Source organism: Acinonyx jubatus, chromosome B4 (genome assembly GCF_027475565.1).
Source record: "Acinonyx jubatus isolate Ajub_Pintada_27869175 chromosome B4, VMU_Ajub_asm_v1.0, whole genome shotgun sequence".
In the NCBI taxonomy this organism is placed as follows: Eukaryota; Metazoa; Chordata; class Mammalia; order Carnivora; family Felidae; genus Acinonyx; species Acinonyx jubatus.
In genome coordinates this window covers 101493181-101520581 of record NC_069387.1, presented here as the reverse complement: position 1 = coordinate 101520581, position 27401 = coordinate 101493181, and the positions used below count along the sequence as shown (strand labels likewise).

Genomic DNA, 27401 nt, shown 5'->3' with positions numbered 1-27401 from the left:
CACTTTAATTTGTATGGAATACTTGCTGTGGTCAAGAGTATCCCCACTGCCAAATCCAGGGAACACTGCTAGTTTCCTTCTTAAGACCCTCTCCTTGGACTTGGAGTGTACTTCGTTCTATTGCCTATTTACCTGTTTATTGTCAGCTCCTCTGCTGCCTTATATTCTGAGTGTTTCTCTAGATTCCATCCTCAATGGACATGTCCGCTAGCTACTAATGTTCTTCCTGGACTCATACCACCAATTGTGGGCATTTAAATCTTTTCCTAGCTGTGAGCTAATATATGGTAAATATACAGAGCAGACACTGGCACATTGCACACTACTTATTGTTATATTTAAAAATCCATATGCAAATGACTCCCCAGACCTGATCTCTGGCCTCAACTTACCTCCTCTGAGCTCCAGAATTATGTTTCTAAGCTTTTTCTGGGTATTTTTGTTTTGAAATTCCATATGACATAATTCATCCGAAGTAAAAAAAATTATATATATTTCTGCTTAACCCACAAAAGCTGATTCTCCTGTATCTCCCATTCATATATACTCACTTATGCATGTTTCATAATTTACGGAACACCTAACTATATATCAGGCATGGTGCTATGCATGAGTATAAAGGTCAATAACACAGACCTATTCTCTGCCTGTGGATCTCTTAGCTAAAAAAGGTCTTTGAATAGATTCGAGGCGTCACCATGCTAAAATGAATTAGAGGACGCAAGAGTTCCAGCTAGAAAAACTAGAAGCTTAAAAGCCCACTGGCAGGAAAAATCTTGGAATGTTCAAGAAGTTGAAAGGAGACAGGAGAATGTAGCACAAGAGAAAGCTAGAGAAATAGGTGGGCCAGAGTGTAGAGGACCCATAAGTCTTGATAGGAAGGTTGCTTGGCATATACTTCAAATATGAGTGAGAGACGCTGAAGGGTTTTAGGTAGAAGAATGATAGAATCCAGGCAGATCATCTTCCTGCTTTGTGGAGATTTTCAAATGAAGATGAAGCTTACAAGTGGGAAAACCAAATTACCAGCATTCCTTTCTTTTGCCATCCGATTCACTGGGAACAGATCTGTTCCTGTGATCTGGCTATGATAGAATAAATGGCACGCTGTGTTGCCTCACTAAGCCTTTAATAGTTAAGCTGGAAAGTTCCTGATTTAATCAGCCTTCTAAGTTCTCCATCAAAAATGCAATTTTTTTTGAAAATCATTATGCTTTAAAATGACATTGAAGTGAGTTTTAACGTGTTTGTTATTTTTTTCATTTTTATATGTCTGCTTTTCAAAAAAAATGTAAATAATTAAAACCTATCTTCATCCATGGGACGCCTGGGTGGCTTAGTAGGTTAAGCACTGTTTCTTGGTTTTCGGCTCAGGTCACGATCTCATGGTTCCTGAGTTTGACCCCCCACATCCGGCTCTGCACTGACAGAGCCTCCTCTCTCTCTGACCCTTCAGTCTTCTCTCTCTCTCTCCCTCTCTCTCTCTCAAAAAGAAATAAATAAACTTAAAAAAAAAAAAAAAAAAAAGCAAAACCCATGACTTCACATCCTTTGCCTTTCCCTGAGGGAACTCATGGGGCAGGCTGAGGACTATGGAGTCTACACTCCACGGTCTGGCATGGAAGGTGCCACACAGTGAATTCCTTCCTGCCTTGACAGTTCCCTCATCCTCTTTCCCAGGCTCTTTCCCTCCATATGTCTTACACTCAACTATTTCAATGTCTTCCTAACATGGCCTTTTACACAAAACTTGCTGTTATACATACTGTTATACATATCTGCCTAGGTGTCCCTTCCTACCTCTTCTCTCCTGGCAAATTTATCCTTCTAAGTAAATCAAACATCTAAAACTACGAGCAGTCTCCTCCAAACCTGGGCTCCTATGTCCCTCCAGACTGTCTATTGTCAGATACCTGTTTACAAGCTTGCTTTCCCACCAGACCTCCTGAGGACAAGGGACAGTCTTGCTCATCTTTGGATCACAGGAGTTCAGCAGAAAGCCTTGAGGGTGCTGGATGCTCACAAACTTTTCATTAAATGATTTACGAAGTGCTGTATTTGTCCCTAACAATGGATCTTTTTTTAATGATACAGATTATTTAAAATATCTACTAGTCACATAAAGTCAAAAAGTTAGAGACAAAGAATATTTAATTGAATATATGACAGGTTCTATTACACGTATACACCTAAAAGGCTAGGATCATAGAGAATTGATAATATCCTCACTGTCTTGGTTTCTCTATTGGGTTATCAAGTGACATTGATTTCTTTCTCCTAGAGGCATTTATTTGTAGGACATAATTTCATTTTTCTTGGAATCTGTCGATAGGATTCTAAAAAAACAGGAGAATGAAAGATAATTATTCTTCTTATCTCTTTAAGTTTATAAAAGTAAATGATTCTGAATTCCAAAGCATACTGACAGAAGGTTTGGGGCTAAACTCTTCTCACTAGAAGAACATCATGGCAAGAACAGGAATTTATTGGCGTTACTCTCAGTATGTCTAACATGATAGTTCTTATCTATGGTTGCCCTTAACTTACTTTATTATGGCATGGAATGAAAACCCTTCTGTTCAATAACTCAATGCAGCGACTGCAATCATGCTCAGTACAATTCCTAACGGGTCTTCTTGTTGTTACTTCAAATGATTTCGCAATTTCCCAGCTCTCGATAAATAATTCTATGTCTTCCATGTTTGTAATAATTGTGCCATTTTGCATTCTTAGATCGTCATCTGGATCATCATTGCAAATTCCTAGAAAGATACGTGACATTTGAAAGGAAAATTTTTTCCACTTCAACCAAATGTAGGCAGCAGAAATAAATCATCTTAATAATTGATTTGAAATGAATAAATTATTTACTGAACAAGGTGCCAAATGTATATCCTTTAACTTTAATGTTGATGGATTTTTAAATTATGTATCTGGTTCTTTGATAAAATAGTATAGAGATGTCTTAACCAGATAAGAAAGAAACCACAATCCTGGAAGTCAAGACATGTGAAAAAAATGACAGAAAATGAAGAAAGAGGAGATTGACTCTGCTCCCACACTCTTCCACTACTATTACCACTACTTCCTAATTTAAGAACTAGCTCTTAAGCTTGCCAAGATATTCCTTAGAATAGTGGGTGTTTGCCTCCCAGATATCCATTCTCCCAGGAAAACCCTGCCTGTAAACATTAAATTTTACCTTTCAGGAAGTATCCCTGCCCCATCACCACTACAGGAGAGAGCTATGATTGGCATAAAGGTAATTCTTACTCCCTCGCATTAACACTATTGCAAGTAATAAGCCAGTCAGGTCAGGCAGTCACCTAGACACATGGATACATTCAGCACTTGGACAGCCACAGCCAAACAGGATTTGACCTGGGAATTCTAAGGCATAGACAATCTCCCTTCCTTGGGATGGCGTGGCCTATTGATGGTTATAAGGCTTTGACCTGCTATGGCCTCTAGTTTCCTGAGGAAGGCCAGACTGAGGATGGAGCTTGCTCTTTATCCAGTGTAGTACAGAGCCAAGGGAAATACAGAGAAATGGCCCAGAACCCCGACCACACGTGATCTGAAAAGATCTAATCTTTCTTAATCCCCAAGGCTCCAACTATAAAAGATATAACTTAAACATTTTTTTTCAAGTATCAAATCTTAATCCTCAGGTAGATATATCAAGATCATAAGAGTTGCTGCTACCATATTGCCTCATCCTTGTAAATACACAAGGAACTGAATGCAATGCAAAAACAAACAAATAAAAAAACAAATCACAAGTAAAGTGAACTATACTGTAAAGCAGCTACTATTTTTTAAGTCTAAACTTTCCTGGGAAAAAGTAATTGCTAATAAAAATATTTTTTACTGCAATGCCAGGCACCACCCCTGGAAACTTTACAGTGCTATATAGAACGAGGTATTCATACAGACCTCCCATTCTAGAGTCCGTACTCAATTTAGCTCACACTCTTGTTTACTACAATTTTTTCAGCCAGCACCCAAGCTAGGAGACATGAAAGCAACCAGATTTCCCTTTAAGAAGCCACTCTTCTCCTACTATGGAAGTTACAAAGTCTAGGGGGTGAATCTTGGCTAGCAAAAAGGTGACCCTAGCCTTTTTTCTTTACAGTAATTACTTGAGAATCCAGTTAGCAGAGTGTGCCTGTAAAAGCATGAGCCGACAATGAGGAGGAAAGCAAACACAAAATAAAACAGAAACCATAGCACATAGAAGTGATAAATCATCAGAGATATATGCATTCCCAAAGTCTCTGAGTATTAATCAATAATAATTGATTTTTTATGTATAATCAATACTATACATACTCAAATAATCTTTTGTGCTATGCTTAGCATACTATAAATAGGCAAGGAAATATGTAAACCTTTTCAGCCAAACGTTGCCTTAAATGTTTTAAAGAAGAAATTAGAGTCTTTTATGTAATTTGTGGAGGGAAAGGACTTAGTCTTATTTGTTTTTGGGTTGTCAGCACCTAGCACTGTGTTAGACACTCAGGAGGTGATCCATAAACTTTTACTCAATTAATATTTAGTGATATTAAAATAAATATATTTGTACTAAACTAATATCTATTGATTGTATGTATTAAGCAATGTGTCAAGTGTTTGACATTAACTTTCACATTCAACCCTAACAACAATCTTGAAGGTAGAATATTGTTATTCCCATTTTAAAGATGAGGAAACTGATATTCACTTAAGAGCATAGAGCTATAGGGGTGTCCAGTGACTTAGTCAGTTAAGCATCTGACTCTTGATTTCAGCTCAGGTCATGATCTCACGGTTCATGAGTTTGAGCCACTGTGGGTGTGGAGCTTGGGATTCTCTCTCTCCCCGTCTCTCTCTGCCCATCCCCTGCTCATGCTCTCTCTGTCTCTGTCTCTCTCTCTCTCTCAAAATAAATAAATAAACTTTAAAAAAAAAAGAGTACAGAGCTACAAAGAAAATAGCCTCCATCAAACATCAAAACCAGTATTATACTTTTTAATTTTGTTATGTACTTAGAGGTATTTGTAATTTATTTCCTTTGGCTTATAACTCTTTATGTGTCTATGTAACATGGTGTGGTATTAGCCTAGGTGTAAAGATACATCTAGGCATTACACTTTATAACAAAACTGTGACAAATATTGAGAGCATTATGTTCCCTGTATGTAACGTTCAAGGTGGCTTAAGCAACTAAGTTTTCCCCTATTTCAAATTTTAACATAATAAGGAATAAACAATATTTTTAAGCCTTTAACCTTTCTATAACTTCCTATTTTTCACTTGTAAATTAACACTAGTACTAACTTATGTGGGCTATTGTTAGAATTGAATAAGTTCAAGTATATAAAATAACGCTTGGCACCTTATTAATGATTAATAAAGATGAACTAGTAGGAATACAAACAGTATCACAGTAGTAGTAAACATATATTTCCAAAAAATATGCAAACTGAACTGTTATTTCTTGCTTCTTAGCCCATTTTTTTAAAGCTACTGCTTTCTTTAGTATTCACATGAGCCACTGAAAGTTAACACCACACCTCGAATATAAAAAGTGGGGCATCAGGGGCCAAAATGGTAAATGTGGACAGGAAAACAATTAGAAGACATTGAGATTTGAAAAGCAATGCTCACCACAGAGTCCTTCTGTATAAGATGACAAGTTAAATCGAAAGCCAAAATGAATGTCTATGATCCCTGTAAGGTGAGCCCACTTTACGATTAGTCCAGCTGGAGTCGTAATCACATACATGGTGCCAGAATCTTCTATGGACAATTCTTCATTTGAAAAGGGCAGAGGTACTACAATAGAATCCACTTCTACCTAAAATAAGAAATTTTACATCTGTTAGAAAACTGTTAATGTTTACATATACACCCATTACAAGTAGGAGAATCAGATGACTCCATTTCTTCTTGTTGAATATAAACTATTTCCTAAGCTTTTAAAAATTTATCTCCCTGCTGATGCCACAGCTTCAAATAACTTCTAAGCTCATTTATTATTCCTTTGTTGTATCCTGCTATATTCAGTATTTGTTCTAACCCTTCTGCCCCTTATATTCTTCAAAACTAACTTTCTTCTATGTTAAGTATGCTTTTCTGTCTGTTTCCCTCAGTATATGTTGATTACACCATTATCTGCTAAAATGAACTTTTGATGCTAAAGTTATTTTCAGGATGTTTTCTTTAATCTGGGTCCTTTCTTTGCTCTTCTAAATCAGTGTTTAACTATAATGTTCCTAACAATCATCTGTCAAGCTTGGTAAAGATTAAGATTCCCAGCAATTCTATTTCCTAGGTTTGGATGGGATTCTAGACTCTGTATTTGTAACGTGTACTCTTGGTAATACAAATGTAGGCAATCTGAGGATTATATTTAGAAATCCACTGTTATAAATGATGGCAAAGACACGGAACCAGAAATAAATTTGTCAGTCATGTCTCCCCAACCAACCAGTTTCTCATTTTTATATCTTCCTCATACTGCCACCTGCAGGCTGAAATGTCCTTACTCCTGCCTGGTTAATTTCTGCTCTTGGTTTAAGACTTCTCTCAGGTGTCACCTCCTCCAAAAATACCTATTTGACCTTTCTATAAACTGCATTAAGAGATCTGTTTTGGCAATATATTAGTCATACTCTATATACCTCCTATTGGTTTATAATTGGCAGTTACATTTAGGCACCTCACATACAGCTACAAATTACTTGATACCAGGACCTGTGTTGTCTTATCACATAAACTCTCATTAAATAATTCTTAAATAATTAGTTTTTAACTGAATACATGACCAGCGAGGTAAAAAATAAGCCCTTTGGCCCAAAAAGCTCATAATAATAGCACTGACCAGATTTGAGTTTAAATTTATTTCTCATCCACTTCCTGTTAATATATCAACCTGATCAAATCAAAGGTATATATATAAATGCTATCATCCAAAAAATTACCCCATTCATGTATTTTGCTTTACCTAAAATTAAAGTTTCTAACACCGTACTATATTTTAGTTTCATTTTAATATTTTTTTCAAGTCGAGAATGTTTGGCCTGTGGTTAAAAAAAAAAAAAAAAACAAATTCTTTCTAGCAGGTATATAACATCTCAGCCACTTTAGCAAAATCTTACACAATATTTTCTTACATTTTTGAGAGAAACATATCAGTAAAGTATCCAGCTTATAGCTCATCCCTCTCCAGTAAATATATATTCCTTGGGATAAAGGTTTTTCCTGTAAAATCAAAGGGTTTTTTCTTAATTTCCCAATACCCCCCCCTTCTTCAGTTTGGTTCAACAGCCAAATATTTCCTCATTTTTTTACTTTAGCTATCACATATTATTGAAAAATGAACATCATCAGCACTTCAAAACTATTTTTCTCTCAGTGGTCTTCATTCTGGTGTTCTTAGCTACTCCTTTTTTCAACCCTGTGATCTCTCTTTTTCACATCAGTTCCACTTTATCTAATGGAAAACACTAATGTTAACTGACACTAAGAAACTTGGGCCCTCACATTATCCAAGAGGACTTTCATGGATTTTACACGACCATTACAGTTAACCTCACAAGGGGAGACGTATTTGCAACAGTTGGCACATCTTGGAAGGAGAAAAACAATATTAAGAAACACATTTTTTTTACTTTCCATGAAAAGAATGATTAAACACAATAGCAACGAAACTCTGCTGAAATGTTTAATTTCCCCTGGTTTGGGAAGGAATCATGTTTAATATAATTTCTTCATTTTCTCTAATGTGAGGATATCTTTCAACTTTGTGTTCTTACCTTTCTTGTTGCCCGATTAACAAGTATTTTGTGTATTGATGTGGTCAAATTTAACTTCTTAAAACAAAGTCCATATGTTCTTCCAGAGGATGCCTTAATTTGAAAAAAAAATATTAAAACTTTATGGAGTTAAACATAATGTTGGCAATAAAGAGAAGGAGTTTATGAAACACTTTGCAAATACTCACTAGCTTTTTAAATGAATTCCCATTCTGAAAAAAAAAGTAAAAAAACACTTAAAAATCTATTACTTGACTTTTAAAAACATTATGTGAATTAATTTTACGTGCCTCTAAATATAGTCACATGTAACATTTTCTTTTTTGTTTTAAGTGCTAGAAGATATATCTCAGTGAGTTATTGAGCCCCTTCTCACTTTAGGAATATCTAATGTTGCTGTGTACATTAGCTATGGGTTTATGAAGAAATGACACAAGAATGGATTATGACCTACCTGATTCACAGAACATTTTTCAATGTGAACAACAATAATCTCTCCAGGAATTCTTAACAAGATGTAAGAAGCCATACTATATAAGGCTGCATTGTTTCCATCAAATGTAATAATACTCAGTTCTGACAACATGGAACACCGACCTAAGAAAAATGGTAGAGAGTGGGTTTGGTCTGTTAACTAATTATTTGTATTTGTAGTAATGACCGCTCTTTAAAAAAAAAAAAAAAGAAAACTTTTAAATTAGCATTATTATGTTTGACAAAAAGCAACTCTAAAAGTTACACATTGGAAAACAAAATTGTAAATGAAATGGACAAAGTTCAGCAATCACTTTGGCTTGATGAGTGAGGTGATCAGTTCAAAAAAAATAACAATCTTCTCCTGACTGGAAATTGACTGTCATGTAAGAAATGCAAACTTACAGGGCACCTGGGTGGCTCAGTCGGTTAAGTGTCTGACTCTTGTTTCAGCTCAGGTCATGCTCTCATGGTTCCCAGGTTCAAATCCCACATCAGGCTTCACGCTGACAGTGTGGAGCCTGCTTGGGATTCTGCCTCTCCCTCTCTCTCTGCCCCTCCCTTGCATGCTCTCTCTTACTCTCTCTCAAAATAAATAAGTAAATTTAAAATTTAAAAATAAATAAATAAATGCAAACTTACAAGGACATTCCCACTCAGGGCAGCAGATATCGCTGTTCACTTGAACGGGCCTTCCCCGGAAACCACAGTCAGGCATTTCCAAGTCCTTCGGGCAATTAAGAGACCAGTTGTATAACTGCCATTCCATATTAAGGCATATATATTGGCTACAATTATAAACAGGATCAAATTGTTGAGGCTGTTAACAAAAAAGAAAATTAGTTTTCTTTTTTCTATTTTCAACTAATGTTTTCAAATAACTTCTAAATTCCCCTTTCACCCTGCCCATAGTGTACATTTTCTAAATACGAAAGCTTTTGAAAGATGAACAATTAGAATTTCACTACAATTTCTGTTGATGTATTCTCTCCAAAATATTAGGTTTGGACTTAATTTAAGCTTTACCTTAATATTTATTTGATATCAGAATTACCCATATACTCAGACATCTGAGCAAATTGAAGTCTTATATTGTCTTGATTGTTTTTGCAAACAGACCTATACAGTAGAGGTTAAGGTTTCATATGTCCTGTAAAGCTAGTATGTCATTATAACTTCTGTTAATGTCAATTTAAAAAAAATACTACTTAATACTATAAATATTTCATTAAAAAATCACATGTGAAATCAGTCTAAAAGCCCCTGGACAAAACCATTATAAATTATTTTATATATATATAGCTTACCGACTTCCAGATAAACAAATACAAAATAAATCAGTGGTAGATTTTTTAAAGTTTACGAATTTTATTGTATTTAAATTATGGTAATAATTATAGCAGTGATCAAACATTTATATCACTTATTATGGTTAAAACATTTTTCTAATTAACCCATTTCATTCCCACAAAACAACCCTCTGAGGTAGGTACTACTATTTTTTTCCTGTTTTATAGATGAGGAACTCAGGAGGGTGAAGGTCAAAGTAACTTGCCCAAGATCACATAGCTAGTAGGTGGTATAGTCAGAATTTAAGTTCAGGGATTGTTACTCTGGCATCTGTGATCTTGACCACTACTCTATACTGCATCTCAATGGATAGGGAAGAAAACTTAACAACTATTTAGCATCTATTATATGTCATGCACTAATAGTAGCTTCTTTCATTTGCTTCTCCCTAAATTTTTGAGCCAGTTTCTATCATCCCAATATTATACATGATCAAAAACAAGGATAAGAGAGGTTAAGTGCTTTTCTAACTAGTAAGACTATTAAGTGACCACTTCTAAATTTAAGAGCCAAGGGGAGGCAAATAATCAAGTCCAACTTTCCAAAATTTTCTGTGTGCAATTGTATCAATTCCCAGTATTGACCCTGATTTCCACTTCACCAGGAAAATGAAAATATTTAGACAAAACCAAAGCCCCTACAACATCTAAATTGCCTGAAAGAATGTACACCTTCCATTCTACTGAAACTATTTTTAACAAGGTCACCAATGAACTTTACTTTGCTAAATCCAATGATCAATTTTTAGACCTCATCTTACTGACCTATTAACATATTTAGGATAGCTTATTACTCCATCTTCCTTATTGTTTTCTTTCCTTAGCTTCTAGACTAATTAGGATCTCCTCCATTTTCTCCTCTTTCACTAGTTAATACCCTTTAGTCATTTGCCATCATTTCTTCCTCCTTCCTCTCTTCTCTATCTGCACACACACCTTTTGTGATTTCATCCCATCACTGAGTATTTCAAAATTTAATTCAGCTTGACCTCTGCTCTAAGCTCTATTTACGTCTACCAGGTCTGTACATCTGTAGGTTTTTGATGTCTAAGAGCAATCTCAGTCTTTACATGGCAAACCTGAACTCTTAGTTACACCCATCCCAGACCTTCACTTCCAACAATTTCCCCATCCTGATTAACGCCAACTTTATCCTTTAATTGCTCAAAGCAAAGATCTTAAAATCCTTGATGCCTCTGTTTCACTCACACTCCATGTCTAATCTTTTAGAAAATTCTTTGATCTTTGTATTCAAAACACATCTTGAACCCAGTTATTTGTCACCATTCCCACTGCTGTCACATGGTCCATGCCACCGTCATCTCTGCCTCAATTCCTGCAGTAGCTTCCTAACCTGTTCTGTTGTCTCTTTGCACCATACTCCCAACACAACAGGTAAAATGATCCCAAAACAAATCAGATCGTGTAATTTCTCTGCTCAAAAATACCCAGTGTCTTCCTGTGTCTTTTAAAATAAAAACCACAGGGGCGCCTGGGTGGCGCAGTCGGTTAAGCGACCGACTTCAGCCAGGTCACGATCTCGCGGTCAGTGAGTTCGAGCCCCGAGTCGGGCTCTGGGCTGATGGCTCAGAGCCTGGAGCCTGTTTCCGATTCTGTGTCTCCCTCTCTCTCTGCCCCTCCCCCGTTCATGCTCTGTCTCTCTCTGTTCCAAAAATAAATAAAAAAAAATGTTGAAAAAAATAAAATAAAAACCACAGTTTTTATAATCATCTACAAGACTTTACATAATATTATTTATTTCTTTTCTTACTGCTGACTTACATAATGGCCTCATTATTATTTTAATATGGCAGGTACATTTTTACCTCTGGGCCTTTGTACATGATCCTGGAACTTTGTTTCCTGGTGTTCCAGACTGCATACACTGCCCTGTTTTTTGGCATGGTTTAGTACCTGAACTTCTACAGATCTTTTACTCTACAGTACCTTACCAATGAGGATTTTCTGACCATGTCATTGAAAAGAGATTTTTTTTTTCTGAGAGCCTCTTCCAACATTTTATATAACTTAGTAACTTATTTTGCTTATTGGCTATCTTAGAACCTCCAGTGGAATATAAACTCCACAAAGGCATGGATGTTTGCTTGCTTTTACGTTGTTTTATCTATGGTACTTGAATAGCACCTGGCCAAAAACAGCGCTAAATAAATATTGGTGGAATAAACAGTTGGTTTATCAAACAGGTGGCACATTTGAAGAAGATAACTAACTGCTCAAGTCTCGGCCAAGACAATTTACAAGCTCTGGAGTCCAATGACCTGATCTTTTTTGGCTTGTCAATGTATCTTTGTTATCTGCCACAGTGGCTGGCATATAATTGCTGCTTAATAAATATTTTTGAATGCCTGAAGCCCACGCTAGATAAGTCTTTATTAAAGGATAATACTTAAGACTTCATTTGAATTTTGTTTTTCTTAGTGTGACCAGAATCTTACTAATTAATAAGACATATCTAAATCAGTTAAGAAAATACAGTGTGTTCATGCCTCAGAGAGGGCACACACACACAAATTTCCTAAAATGTAACGCATATTTCTTAGCATCTTTTGACAAAGATAGATTAGAGAGCATAGCAAAAGAAGTTTAATAGCATTTGGATAGTGATACAGAAACTTGAATAGAAACTATCAGGAAAAGACAAGTAGCTGGAATAGATTACCCAGTCATACCTCACATTCCAAACCTGGCGTTGGTGTTAACATATCAAATACAGTGAAGTCTGATGGAGTAATCATTTCTGGACCTGTCAGGAATGAAGATATCCTTTCCATTAGTGAAATGGAAGCCATCAAGTATGGAATTTACATGTAGCAGAAACTGCTAAAAAAAATTTCATAAAGACTTTCCTTTATTCCTCACAAGAACTCTGTAAAGTAGATAACAATACCATTATCATTTTACAGATACGGAAACTATCTGTATAGACAGGTATACAGGTATAGACTACCTGTATAGACAGGTAAGCTAGTAAGTGTCAGGGGCAGAATTCAAACTAGAGAATTCTTATTCCAGAGCTCTGGCTTTTCATCACCATTCTATAAACATCTTCACTGTTTTCACAGCTTCAACACAATTGTTTGAATAAGTAAAACTATCAGTGACATCACTAAAGACTGCTCAGGAGTTAGAAATTTTGTTGCCTTTAAAAAGCAAGTAGCGAAGCTGATTCATTTCCCTCAGTGAATATCTAGAATATATTTCTTGCAAGCAGAATCCACAGTGCTGTGAACCACATGTGGACCACCATTGGTGGGTGCAGTAAAGGAGTGATTCGTGGAAAGTGAAGATATGATTAGTAAACACATTTGTAAGTCACCTTCAAAAGCTTTTTGTAAGAACTAAAGTTATCTCTAAACTATTCAAAGCTGGAAGGACCACAGAATAGCCAAAATAGATGGTTGAAATTTTGTCTAGCTATAATTAATGTTCATTAGTGATATTGTCTAATAATGACTGTATTCATTTCATATTGCTGCTGTAACAAGTTATTACAAATTCAGTGGCTTAACATGTCACCAATTTATTATCTTGTGGTCCTGGAAGTCAGAAGTCTTAAAGTCAAGGTACCATGAAGGGCTGCATTCCTTCTAGAGGCTCCCAGGAAGAATCTGTTTCCTTGCTTTTTCTGCCTCTTTGAATTGCCTGAATACCTTGGCTTGTGGTCCCTTTCTTCATCTTCAAAGTCATAGCATAATATCTTCAAATGTCTCTCACTTTCCCCCTCTACTCTGATTCTGTCATCAGAATCACCTTCTCTGACTCTGACCACCCCCCCGCCCCGCCACTTTCTTATCAGGACGCTTGTTATTACATTGGGCCCATATGGATAATCCAGGATAATTTCCCCATGTCAAGTTCCTTAACTTAATCACACCTGCAAGTCCCTCTGCAAGTCCCTCTGTAAGGTCATATTCACAAATCCTTGGGATTAAGTTGGGAACATATTTGGAGGGTCGTTATTCAGTCTACCACAATGATGTAAGAAAAAACTTACATTTTAGTTAAATAAATTCTCTAAATAATCTTAATTTTGTGCTCATTTTACAGTTTCTAATTTGCAGAATAAAGGAGGACAAAAAATCCCATCCCTTGGTCCTATAAGCAGTGATCATGATATACAGATGTTGTATCTTCTAGAGAATATGAAACAATACATACTTAAATATTTTTATCCTTTTTAAAAAAGTTTTTAATATTTATTTATATCTGAAGGAGAGACAGATGGAGTGCAAGTGGGGAGGGGCAGAGAGAGAGAGAGCCACAGAATCCAAAGCAGGCTCTAGGCTCCAAGCTGTCAGCACAGAGCCTGACATAGGGCTTGAACTCACAAATCATGAGCTCATGACCTGAGCCAAAGTCAGATGCCCAACTGACTGAGCCACCCAGGCACCCCTTAAATATTTTTATTCTTATTACCATAAACTTTTAAACAATAGGAGAGGAAAAAAAATTCTAGTCCAAAACAAGCACAGTCATGGAATATTCTAATGACTTAACAGGACTAAATGTATGCAAAGTGCTTAGTCCGGTGCCTGGCATGTACTAAGAACTCAACATACAGAGGCTAATAAAAATAGTGGTAATAGTGACAGGTAGAAGGAGGTTTATGTATGTCAACTATAATTCAGTTTTTAAATTTTTGTTTATTTAAATGGTTGGTTCAAAATATTTTTATTTTAAAAATCTCTAGGGGCACCTGGGTGGCTCATTTGGTTAGGTGTCTGATTTTGGCTCAAGTCATGGTCTCAGGGTTCATGCTGTCAGCACAGAGCCTTCTTCAGATCCTGTGTGTGTCTCTCTCTGTCCCTCCCCCATGTGCATGTGCACATGTTCTCTCTCTCAAAAATAAACGAACATTAAAATGATAAATAAAATAGAAAATAAAAACTCTCTTAGAATGGACTATGAAATCCATAACTCCTACATAAAGTCAGAACTTCCTACTTGCCTTTTTTAGCAGATAATTTAATTAGCAATACAATTAAACAATGATAATATAACCAAAAAAAGAAGAAATATCTGAACTTTTCTAATGTGTAACCTCAGGAAAAATAATACATTAAGTTTGTCAAGCCTTAGTGTGAGTAGAATTATCAAACCCTTTCCTAAGCCAAGTTTCATAGAGAGGGAGAAGAGTGAGGTATGAGCCAGACTGCCTACTGCAGAGGCCGGGACAGAACACAAGAACGGAAATGGAAATGCCAAAGGATGACTTCATTTGCATTAACATCTCTTCAGAGTCAACTTAATCACTGTGAAAATTTAAGCAAGATTTAGTGAAACCCAAATTCTAGGTTTAAAATGTGAGAGAAGTCCTTGTTATCTATACAAACTGAAATGGAAGAGGTCAACCGAAGGAAGAAGCCATTCAGACAACCTGGAGTGCTGAACCAGTGAAGGCTGTGTAACAAAACAAAGTGAATGCTGGGTTTTCTGGTCAATGGGATAGTACTGATGTCAGCAGCTATTATAAGTGCGCCAAGACTTAAATTACATAAGTCTAATTTTAAGATCTCAAATTGTAACAAAGAGCTGTAAATATGGGTAGAGATGTCTTACCTGGAGGCATTAATGCTGGTTCTGTGGGAATCAGAGGGATGCCTACAAAAAACACAAAGATACTCTTCCTTAATCTGTTTCGCTTAAAATAAACCCATGTATACTTCCTATAAGGATCTTCAGGCTCAAGGAAAGTGTTTTGGAAGAGAGAGAGCACAGGAAGGATTTTAGAGGGAAGATTCACATGTTTCAGGAAAGCAAATAGAAACAAAAAATTGTGGAAGGGATATTGAAAAAGAATCTTACAGAAGTTGTCTAAAATTTCTGTTTACAATCACTTGCTATCAATAGAGAAAAGAATATTCGAGTGTTTCATTTTTCAGAATAAATTAGGTAAGGTTCATACTTACAGTCTCTTGGATAAACACATTTGAAGGTGACCTCATCAAGGATCATATTTTTAGGGCAGTAGGGCAAGCATCCTTCAACTCTTTACATGAAAAAAAAAATTAAAGTGAAAAAAGTTTAAAATATAAAAAAAAATACTGCATTTAATATATGCAACTAAGACATACATTTCCTGAAAGTTTTCTATTCTCCTCATCAAGCACTAAGGAGTGTTTGATTTGCCACCATTCCATCATACTTCATTTTATGAAACCCCATTCCCTAGGGGATGATAAAGGGATGTCTTTCATGATTAATGAAGAATTTGAACACAGAATTTTCAAAACATATACTTATGTTTGGAACACACTAAAGCCAATGTCTATAAATCATTGAAAATGAAGAAGAATCATTTATTATGATTTTAATCTACATTTGTTGTACTTTCCACTCCTAAATTCCCCCAAATCCCAGAAGACAGACATGCATTTTAAATATCCTCACCTTAAGAACAATAGTAAAACAAAAGAGACACTTCAGTGGCTCTCTCTGCCTATTTTTAAGCCCTCAATTCATTGAAAAGATATTAGGAATCACTGCCTGGAAGGGACAGAGGTAGAACATGGTTGTGATTCTTTGCGAACAGGGAAGGGGAGGGGCAGAAGCTGTAGTTCTCAAGAGCACAAATGTTTGGCAGTATCCTGGGAGGATATGGTTGTATATGAGTCTACGGAGATTGGATTTCAACTTCCAGAACATCTGATTTTTGTAAGGATCTCTACTTCTTGTACATGGCACCAGAGCAAAGCAAGAGTGCCATATTCGTGGCACCCGGGTGGCTCAGTTGGTTAAGTGTCCAACTCTTGATTTCAGCTCAGGCAAAACTGTGATCTCAAAGTTCGGTATCTGGGATTGAGTCCCACGTCGGGCTCAGTACTGACAGCAAAGAGCCTGCTTAGGATTCTCTGTCTCCTTCTCTCTCTACCCCTTCCCCCCACCCTCACTCTCTCTCTCTCGCTCCCTCAAAATAAATAAATAAGGTTAAAAAAAAAAAAAGAGTCCCAAATTTAAAGAAGCTATGGATGCCTCGGACATCATGGGCCAAAGACAAGAAGGACCATGTGGAATGCTTTTTATCTAATGAAATGAAGCCAATATAATAAGTGAGGTCACATTTTCCTTCTTGTCCAATTGACTCAGAGTCCAATGTATTCTGATTCAAAGAAAATAAATGTAATCTTTTGTGTACAATTATTTCACTCATACTAGAGAGGATTAATGCAAACATTTTTATAAAAAGCCTTGCCTACCTGCTTCTCAAATACACTAGGAGGTACTAATAATATTGTAAATATTTTTAGACATTTCCAACTGCCACCTCTGTAAAGAATTTGATTTAAAAATACTCATGGACTCTTTCCAATTCAAGATGAAAATGAACTTGGTACTAGGGGTAGGTATTGCCACCAGAGGACACTAATTCATGGAAGAAAATCCAGGCAACACTTTAAAAAACAAGAAAAGCTAATTTCTTGTTTAATATGAGACACATTTAGCCATCTCTTAGATATCTCCCTCACAGATGATTTTTTTACATAAACAGTTTGGCTTATGTGACCAATTGTTTATTTCACAAAGTAGACTTGAATAATAAAACTTTAAGTGGTATACAATGTTCTTACTCTACTCTAAACTTTGTCAAACAAAAAATAAAAATTAAAGTTACTATATCACTGAAGAGACTAGGACCAGTTGGTTATCATTAAGTTAAATAAACATCAATTTTGCGTAACTCAATTACTTTGCAATTGTTTTCTGCAAGTCAAAACCACAGCCACTTTCTTAAAATATTTTGCAAAACTCAGTAGCTTATTCCTTTAAAATGTCTTCATGGCTGCACATGGCAGATTCCCCTTTATTTTGTCACACAACTGATAATCTATTCAACTTCTGACTGATAAATTAATGCCTCAGATGCAGACCAGTTCTTGTAATAGGTATATTACATAACAGAAATAACTGTATTTACATATGGGCTCTATGGTATGCTAGTTGGCATCTTTTCTCATAGAAGTTCTCATTTCCACTAGATATTTTTATTTTTAACACTTGCTATGTGCCAGAAAACTGCAATTATCTAGAACAAGGGTGGTGGTTCTGTGGGGGACTTGGCGGAGGGGTGCAGAGCTTTGTTAAATCCCCAGCTCAGTATTTGAATCTCCCTTCAGGGCTGCAAATACAAGGAGGAACAATAATTAGGCACCTTGGTGCAGGGCAAAGGGAGGAGTTGAAAGAAGAAAGAGATGGCAATAGAGATAAGAAACAGGTTGGCCACAGTGGCTCAGTCAGTAGAGTGCTGACTTTGACCCTGGTCATGATCTCATGGTTCTTGGGTTCGAGCCTCATGTTTGGCTCTGTGCTGATAGCTCAGAGCCTGGAGCCTGCTTCGGATTCTGTGTCTCCCTCTCTCTCTGCCCCTCCCCGCTCATACTCTGTATCTCTCTTTCCCTCAAAATTAAACATATTTTTAAAAAGAAAAGGAAAAAAAAAGAAAGAAACAGCTTGGCCAGGGCAAAGGTTTATCCTGAGCCTCTTCTCTGTATCCTAACTATAACAAAAGAGAAGGTTTGGAATAGCTATAGACCAAACTAAGGAAGCATTGAGGATCTGGGTTCAACCACCTAGTAGATTGGTCATACCACAAGAAGTAATAAAGTAGCCAAATGCCACTTCAAAATATAGCCCATTTCCTCCTGAGCCAGGCTGGTCGTGCTCTCCGATCTTTCTTCCTTCCTTCCTTGCCTATGAGCTCCTCACTATGGAGCCACTGTTGTTTGCCTTCCTCCTGATGACTACTGGAAGAGGCAGGAAATAGGCTGTGAACAGGAGAGGTCCAAGTGAATGCTGAAGATGTCTCCTTTCCAGAAAGAATTGGCTGTTCTTATTTTTAAGAAAGTAAATAGAAATGCTTCCTTCCCTTCTCTCTGCTCCCATTGCACATCATATCCAGGAGAGGTTCAAAACCCTGCCCACTGCCTACAGACTGTGTGATGTAGTGCAAAATGTGTCACCTCTCTGCGCCTCTGTAGGATTTTTCCCTGGAAAAGGGGAATAAAGAGATTACCCATTTCACAGCACTCAGCACAGTGTGAGTAACACTATAAAGACCACAATGTGCTAATTGTTGTCCTCATTATTGCTTTGGCCCTCTTTCCACTGTATTGTCATTATCAGCTTTTGTTTCTGTCTTCTTCCTAAAGACTGTGAAATCCTTGAAAGAGATGCTGTGTCTGAAGGAAACAATAAACAAAACTGAAAGGCAACCAATGGAATGGGAAAGATATTTGCAAACGACATATCAGATAAAGGGTGGTATCCAAAATCTATGAAGAACTTATCAAATTTAACACCCGAAAAACAAATAATCCAGTGAAAAAATGGGCAAAAGACATGAATAGACACTTTTCCAAAGAAGATATCCAGATGGCAAACAGACACATGAAAAAATGCTCAACATCAGTCATCATCAGGGATATACAAATCAAAACCACAATGAGATGTCACCTCACAACTGTCAGAATGGCTAACATTAACAACTCAGGAAACAACAGATGTTGGCAGGGATGCGGAGAAAGCGGATCTCTTCTGCACTGCTGGTAGGAATGCAAACTGGTGTAGCCACTCTGGAAATATGGTGGTTCCTCAAAAAATTAAAAACAGAACTACCCTATGACCTAGCAATTGCACTACTAGGTATTTATCTAAGGGATACAGGTATGCTGTTTCAAAGGGGCACATGCGCCCCAATGTTTATATTAGCACTATCAACAATAACCAAAGTATGGAAAGAGCCCAAATGTCCACTGATGGATGAATGGACAAAGAAGATGTGGTATATATATATATATATATATATATATATATATATATATATATACACACACAGTGGTGTATTACTCAACAATCAAAAAGAAATCTTGCCATTTGAACTACATGGATGGAACTAGAGGGTATTATGTTAAGTGAAATTATTCAGTCATAGAAAGATATTAAATCCAACAGTATAACCCACAGCCCTAAGTTCAAAATATGTTCAGAATCTTTACATTTTTCATAGCTTCCAGGACTACCAACCTAGTGAAATCCCCTTCATACCTTGTCAGAATTACTGACCAGTTCTGCCCTTGTCCTTCCCTTCCTCAACAGTCACTGCAACAGCCAAGAAGACTTCTTAAACATAAATCAGATCATGTCACTTCTCTGTTAAAAATATACCAGGGTATTGCTCAGAGAAAAAGACAGAGTACTCACAATGGGCCACAGGCCCTGTAAGATTTGCACACCACTATGATTCTCTGGTTTCATCTCCTACCTCTCTCAACTTTGTTCACTGTGCTCCAACTAACTGACTTCTTTGTTTATATTTAAATAAACCAAACAAATTCCTAACCCAGGACTTTGCACTGTTCTCAGATTGAAAGACTCTTTCCCCAGGCATCCACATGGCCAGTTCCCTTACTTCCTTTATATCTCTGACCACACGCTACCTTGTTCATCTGTTTTTCCATGAGCACCCTATGTAAATTAGCAAAGATACACATATGCTTTATGCTCCCTATCTCCCTTACTTTTCTTTATTTCTCCTCATAACACATATCTCCATGTAACAATGTATTATACTACATATTTATATTTTTGTTTGTTTATTCTCTGCCTTAACCCGACAAAACGTAAGCTGCATGAGGGCAGGTACTTTGTCTGCTTTGTTCAGTATTATTCCACAACAGCTAGATTTCCTGGCACATAGCACACCCTCAATAACTATTGCTTGAATAAAATGAAATGAATTCCTTAATAATTATAGAACATGCACAAATTATTCTTGAGAATTTTTTTGATCTAAAAAATGGGTTGAGATAAGAATCTGCTAATGCTGGAATTTGCTCATTTAATGGTTACTCATGACTTACGGTGGAAGAAATTTACATGCTTGTGCTTCAGGGTCACTACATGTTTTAAAACAGGGAGTGGCACAAGGTTCATATCTCCATTCACACATCCTCCTGTAGGGCACTGCTGCCTGGATTTCTGGGGAAAAATAAAGTTTAGATTGTAAATATTTTAAAGTACATCTTAAAAAATAATGATTTATGATAACAAGCCTTCTGGGTTTGACCCGTCCTTGACCATAATGCTCTAGAAAATGCAGGACAAGTGAAAAAGGCATTACAATTGTTTGGTGATCAAAGTGTTTCATGGTTATGTCGAATATCTAAATGTTAGTCTACTTTCCAAAGATCTGAAAAATCCAGGAGTTGGAGAAGGCAGAAAAATTCTGAATCTTTTCCCTTTATATTTAGTGGGTTCTCATTGATCTATATATCATAATAATACCAAAACTTGATTGGAATTTTACTTTTTGCAAAGTAATTTTTATATATTATTCTATTTTATCTTTGCAAGCCTGTTGAGTACTATTTTCATTTCACAAATGAAGAAATTGAGACTCAGCAGGACCAAATGTCCTACCAAGTTAGGAAAACAGCAAGATCAAAGATGTGTTTCCTGATATCAAAACTAAGGAGAGCATTCCACCTTTGTTCCTCTTGTAGAACTTAGAGCATTGCCTTGTACATGGTAAATATTATCTGATGACAAAAATAAATGAATGGGTTTTAATAATACATGCTTACAGTTATAAAATCTCCCTTGATTAAAGAGTTTTCTCTTGCAAATTACTAGTACTCTTCCCTTCCCACATCACAGAATAGTCTGTAAGTAGCAGTCCAAAAGTAACTCTGAAGAAGAACGCTCCATAAAGGAGAAAGTTCAGGGTAGAGGCTATGTTTCTCAAATTCTGGGTACAGAATGCAATTCCAAAGTACAGGTAGGAAAATAAAACTTTTGGGAAGGCATCTATGCATCTAAAATTTAGAATGGCCATTAGAGCTGGGTCACTAGAATTGTGGATCCTGAGAGAGGATTGGTTCCAAGACTAGAGTAGATTCCTAGAGTTTCCTGGTTTTAGGAAGCCCACAAAAATCATTTTCTGAGATTCTGATGATGCCATTGGCAGTAGTTGGTCCAAAACTCAGGTGGAGCCACTGGGTCTGATTCTAATGGAGTAGATTTCTAGGTTGGAGGGGAAATAGAGGATCAAAATGTTCCACTTTCAAGGAAACTCAAGTAAAAATATGGTATTGATATGTCAGTGACTCTTTTTCCTCATGAGTACAGGAACCCTTTTTAATAGGAAAAAAATTGAAGCTCATCTGAATTTTTAAAATCCAAAGACTATTGAAGTTTACAGAAATTTATCCACAACAGAAAAGGCAGGTGATTTAATGAAAGAAACAAAATGTTAAAATGAAACAGTTTGTTTGGGATAGCCAAAGCATATGTCAAGCTCCTAGGTTTTGAAAACAAATCATGACTTTTAAATATCAGATGAGTCAGTGAAGATTCCTCTCTGCAATTCAGAAAATTCAACGGCTATAAATAGCTATAAAACTGTAAGGATTTCTAGAAATAAACTCAGGCTTCCACTGAACAAGAGAAATCTTCCAGAGGTCAGTGGAACCAGATACCCTATTATTCAAAAGACAGAGATAAACATGCCATCTTTATCATTAAGAATCAGGTTATTGAGAAGTTGCCTTCTAGGAAACTGGAGGTAAACCCAAGAGATACAAGTAAGCTCTATTTCCAAAGTTCAGATAGCACTGAAAGTAGTAATTGGAGCCATAATTAAAAGTAACATTATTTAAGGCTGTTGTAAAGAATTTACCAATTAATTTATGTGATATAATAACTCTATAAAGTAGGTTTTATTATTTTCTCCATTCTAATTTCATATAAACTGAAGGACAAAGAGGTTAAGAAACTTACCCAAAGTCATACAATTTGATCTACTTGTACTCCTTTAAGAATGACTTAAAAAATAAAATTTGATAAACATTTTGCCATAACGTAAACTATCTATGGACTCTCCTTTTGAAGATCTCAGGAACCATACCTTCTATGCTGAAGCTACTTGAATGTTTGAATTTTTCAGAATCATCATATTTTGATGCTTTGACACTAGAATCTGTAAGGACGATGAAAAAGCCTTTCTTGCTGTATAACTCAAAAGCACTGTAACCAGGAATCCAGAGCCCCTGATGGTGGAAAAATGTGGCTCTCCGATGAAAGGCCGAATTTGCCTGCCACAGTTCCAAACTAAGACTGTCATCATCGTGGACATAGAGAAAATAGTTTGGCCTCTCAGCAGATTCAAAGGAAACAAGTGCCAATGCTGTAAAACATAGAACAGTGTGTTTGACACCTCACTGGGTTCTCTGAAGAGAGCAGATCATCAACATGAGCATTATAAAATGTTATTTATCAACGGGACAAAAACAGAACTGCATAACTGCCATATATAATTAATACCAGTCTCAAAGTTTTCAGAAATGAATTATAAGATCTCTAAAAGGAAAATTAGTATCTTAGAGTAATGAATAACAGTGACAGCTCAAAAAAAAATCAGTCTTCAATGAGTTCTATTTTTTAAATAATTTCTCATGTCCTTGGGTCGGGGGGGGGGGGGGGAGACATATCAACTTAGGATCCCAGAATGCACAATTTCATACAAGTAATTCAGTGATTAATTGGACACGTATTTGTATTTGCAAGCTTTAACATTTTCAAATGCACAAAATCTATAAATGGCTAAATTGGATGACATAAAAGAAAAGGGAAACAGAACAATTTAGGCATGTCCCTGAATTTCAATATCACTGGGCTCTCAATGGGCAATGTTCTTGCAAGCGATTTTGCTGAATTAAGAAAAACTATTTGCTCAACATTATTGTCTGTTTCCCAATAGATGATCAAATGGCTAACAAACAACTACAAAACACTTGAGAAATGTCATCCCTTTTTTGTTATATGCTTTAGAACTTTTCCTTATATTTGTAAAGTCCATGATATAAAAGGGTTTTTGTTTTGTTGTTGTTTTTAAAGTTTATTTATATTTTGAGAGAGAGAGAGAAAGAGAGAGTAAGTGGGGTAAGGGCAGAGAGAGAGAATCCCAACAAGCTTCTCACTGTCAGCAAGCAGCATGACACAGGTCTTGAAATCAGAACTGTGAGATCATGAACGAAGTCGAAATCAAGAGTCAAACATTTAACCAACTGAGCCACCCAGGTGCCCTGATATAAAAAGGTTTAAAATTGAGATTTTCAGGTTTAATTTCTTAGGCCTTAATTTTTTTAGGTTTTAATTTTTTAGTTTATGTCCATTAGGATTTTTCTATTAAAAACATTATTATAATCATAAAATGAAGAGCTCTCTCAAGTCTAATAGGTGATTCCAAAGGCATTGATTGTATCTTAAAACTTGTAAGTCCCTCTGCTGAGAACTGGGAGATGCAAAAAGGAATAAATGAACTCTGTATCAGAGGAAAAGTATATGACTAACATATAAATTGGAACTGCAGACTGTGATAGGTGTTTTCACAGATTAAAAAGACCTAAGGGAGTTCTTTTTACAAGAAAGAAGCAATTCATTCTAACTAGAAAATCAGAAGATTTCTCAGAATAAATAAAAGTTAGGTTGGATTCATGTAACAAATATTTTCAAAGCTCATACAACACCTCGTGCATGATTCTACATAGGGCTAGTATAACTGATGTAGGCTGAGCATCACCAGATCAGAAAGGGACACTAACCACCAGTTGGAACAGGTGCCAAGTGGATATGACCAATAGTGATCTGCATATGCAAAACAGTAAATGTGGGACCAGGTACCAGGACCGAGAAGGCCATATAAGGGTAACAGGCTGTCTCAATGACCGTCTAGATTCTGATTTATTTTCCTAGTATTTAATTTCTGTGATCAAATCAAAATTTCAAAAATTTCAATTCAAGTCTGTGATGGCTACTATGAAAATTTAAGTTGTGTTTTATGTAGGACCCAAAATTTAATTAAATAATTGCCATCCTAATACATATGTATGCCAACAGATAAACAAAGAGAAGATTTTATATACAAAAGAGATAGTTGGTTCATGTACAAGTGTCTTATTTTTTATATTTATTTACTTATTTTTGAGAGAGAGAGAGAGAGAATGAGCACATGAGCAGGGGAGTAGCAGAGAGCGGGAGGGACAGAGAGAATGCCAAGCAGGCTCCACTCTGTCAGTGCAGAGCCCAATGTAGGGCTCAATTTCCCAAACTGTGAGATTGTGACCTGAGCCAAAATCAAGAGTCAAACGGTTAACTGACTGAGGCACCCAGGTGCCCTACCAGTGTCTTATTTCATTTTACTTCCTTTAGGACAGCTTAAAAAATGTCATAAACATATTAGATCCCAAATTATTATTTCCTGCATGAATAAATGAAAAAATGTAAAGGGAAAATAAAATTCCTATTTTCAATTGGAAATCATACTTACATGATGCCTTCTCTTTAAAAAGGCCTGGAGTGATCATAAAATTAAAAAACAAGTTGCCATGAATACTACCCCTTCGCAAAGAGAAAATGCTTCTACTGGTCATATTGGCCCCCAGAACAAGGCCACTCTGTCCATAATTTGCCAGCATGTATGGTCCTTCTCCAAGCCCTAGTTCAATACAAATAAGAGAATTATAAATTGGCATAGGAGTTACACATTTTAAGCTGTCATTTCAGTGGAATAAATTTTAATAACAAAGAAATACTCCAAAAATATTGTGCATTTAAATATTTATCTTTAATAAAATAACTGAACTTTTTCAAAAATAATATAATGAATTAGAATATATACATATTTAGATTATGTAATTTAAAATATATATATACACATGAATGTGCACATGTATATGTATATGTAAAACAGTGCTCCTTAGAAGATTGGCTTCAGCCTTCTGGATCTCAGTTTTTCTCACCTATATATATGAAGAAGTTTCTCTAGGTAACTTTCCACTCTAATAGCCCATGATTCAAATCAATTCTCAATAAACACAAGCTTATCTCTATTGATGGCCTGGGATTTTGATAGTCTTTTAAAAATCAGCTCTCCCTAATAGGTTGCATTGCATGAAAACAGAATTCACAGACATGCTATACAATGCTTTATTGTGTGGAGAATTACTGATTTTACCAGTGAGGCATATCTACAAAAAAGAAAATAGGATGAAGCTCAACAAAGAAGTCAAAAGTCTTTTTATTTTTATGCTATTGTTTCTCATGCATGTTTTTCTTAAATGGTTACATATGAAGTAGAAAATATTTACTATAGTAAAAAACTTACTAGTGTAGAATCAAATTTGAAACTCAATTAAACTAATTTTTCTGCAAACCTTATCTTATGAAGAGACATATATATAAATAAGTTCACTGATATTAAAACAAAAATATGAGTTAGGTTTTGAGATGATAAGTTCAGTTTACCTTCAATTCAATCTCAATTTCACTTAAGGTTCTTAATATAATTGAAAGACTATGAAGTTTCTTCTGAATGATCAAAATTAAGTTATATAATTACCAGCTGTATACTTTACATAGGCATATGTATATTTTTTATGCTATAGGTTATGCAAAATGTTAATATATATGTGGTGTTATCATAAAAGATCAATCTAGTCACTATTAGTGAATTTAACTTTCCTTCTTTCCTCTAATGTTTATCTCAAGAAAGATTTTCTTCACCCAAGCCCACTCTTAAGATGGAGGGAAAAAAAAGATCTAAAGAAATCTGAGGGCTGGGTTTTTTCCTCTTGCAGGACGGAAGACAAAGTTTGAGGGAAGGGGAAAGATCATTAGATTAGAGGGTCAAAAGTCTCTGAAGCAAAAAGGAGAACAAAAGACAAACTTTCCATCATAAAAACCCAGAGAAGAAACAAGAGACTCGAGATAAGTTATCTTCCAGTGTTGACCCCTCTAACTGACTGGAGACACATCACCACAGAGCAGGTAGGGACCCTTACAAGCCATAAGAAAAAGAATTTCATCAGGAATTTGAACATGTTGAGTAGAGTTGGAAACTTGAAGAAAGTTGCCCCCACTAAGATGGGACTGAGCAGATACAGTGGAGAATCTCTCTATGAACCCAGAGCAATGGACTCCTCACTGCTCTTACAAATACATACCATGCACAGTGTTTCTTTATGAGACCAAATCTACAATAACCAAAGAAAACAATATCATTTTTTAAGTTTACTTATTTTGAGAGAGAGAGAGAGAGCGAGAGAGCAAGAGAGAGAGCACACAAATGGGAGAGGAACAAAGAAAGAGAATCTCAAGCAGGCCCCACACTGTCAGCGCAGCGCCTGATGTGGGGCTCAAACTTATGAACTGTGAGATCATGACCTGAGCTGAAATCCAGAGTCAGACACTTAACCTACTGAACCACCCAGGTGCGCCAAGAAAACTGTATCATTAGTCTCCACTGCCTGGCTCATTTTCTAAGAGAGACAAGAACAACATAAACTTCCAAGAGGCAAATGTATTTCAATTTATAAATATGTTGGTTTGTATAAATATGTAAATAATGTACAAATTAGTAGATAAGTATGTAAATTATAATGAGGTACACTTCAAAATAAAGAAGACATATACAACTACAACTTGAGGGATTGAAGCACCTTCATGGATATTCAACATAATAGGAGAAAGGAAATAGACAACTAAACCAAATCTTTCCCCCACAGCATAGGTCCGTGAAGAGACAATTGACACCTTAGAAATTCATTTGTATAGAAATCAAAAGCTTCTGAATTGTCTCCCAGTTGACTGATATCTTGGGTCTGGATATCATGTCTTCATGCATTTTCACTAGCAATTGAGACAAAATCATTGACTTTATCATTAATTTTCTTCGGAGAGAAGTGTTCACTTGAAAAAGCAATTC

The 27401-nt window shown here is 36.0% G+C and overlaps 1 protein-coding gene across 1 annotated transcript in view; it reads right to left on the bottom strand.

Annotated features, from left to right (window-relative positions):
- OTOGL (otogelin like) overlaps positions 1–27401 on the bottom strand; it is a 141375-nt gene that overhangs the window by 26804 nt on the left and 87170 nt on the right. Inside the window, exons 32-43 of the mRNA XM_027071177.2 lie at positions 24966–25133; positions 22545–22823; positions 20500–20617; positions 15553–15632; positions 15203–15244; positions 12313–12386; positions 8916–9093; positions 8254–8396; positions 7988–8011; positions 7800–7892; positions 5650–5839; positions 2548–2762 (exon numbers count right to left, since the gene is read on the bottom strand). Of these exons, the coding sequence (XP_026926978.2) occupies positions 2548–2762; positions 5650–5839; positions 7800–7892; positions 7988–8011; positions 8254–8396; positions 8916–9093; positions 12313–12386; positions 15203–15244; positions 15553–15632; positions 20500–20617; positions 22545–22823; positions 24966–25133 (1604 nt within the window). The remainder of the gene's footprint in view (positions 1–2547; positions 2763–5649; positions 5840–7799; positions 7893–7987; positions 8012–8253; positions 8397–8915; positions 9094–12312; positions 12387–15202; positions 15245–15552; positions 15633–20499; positions 20618–22544; positions 22824–24965; positions 25134–27401) is intronic.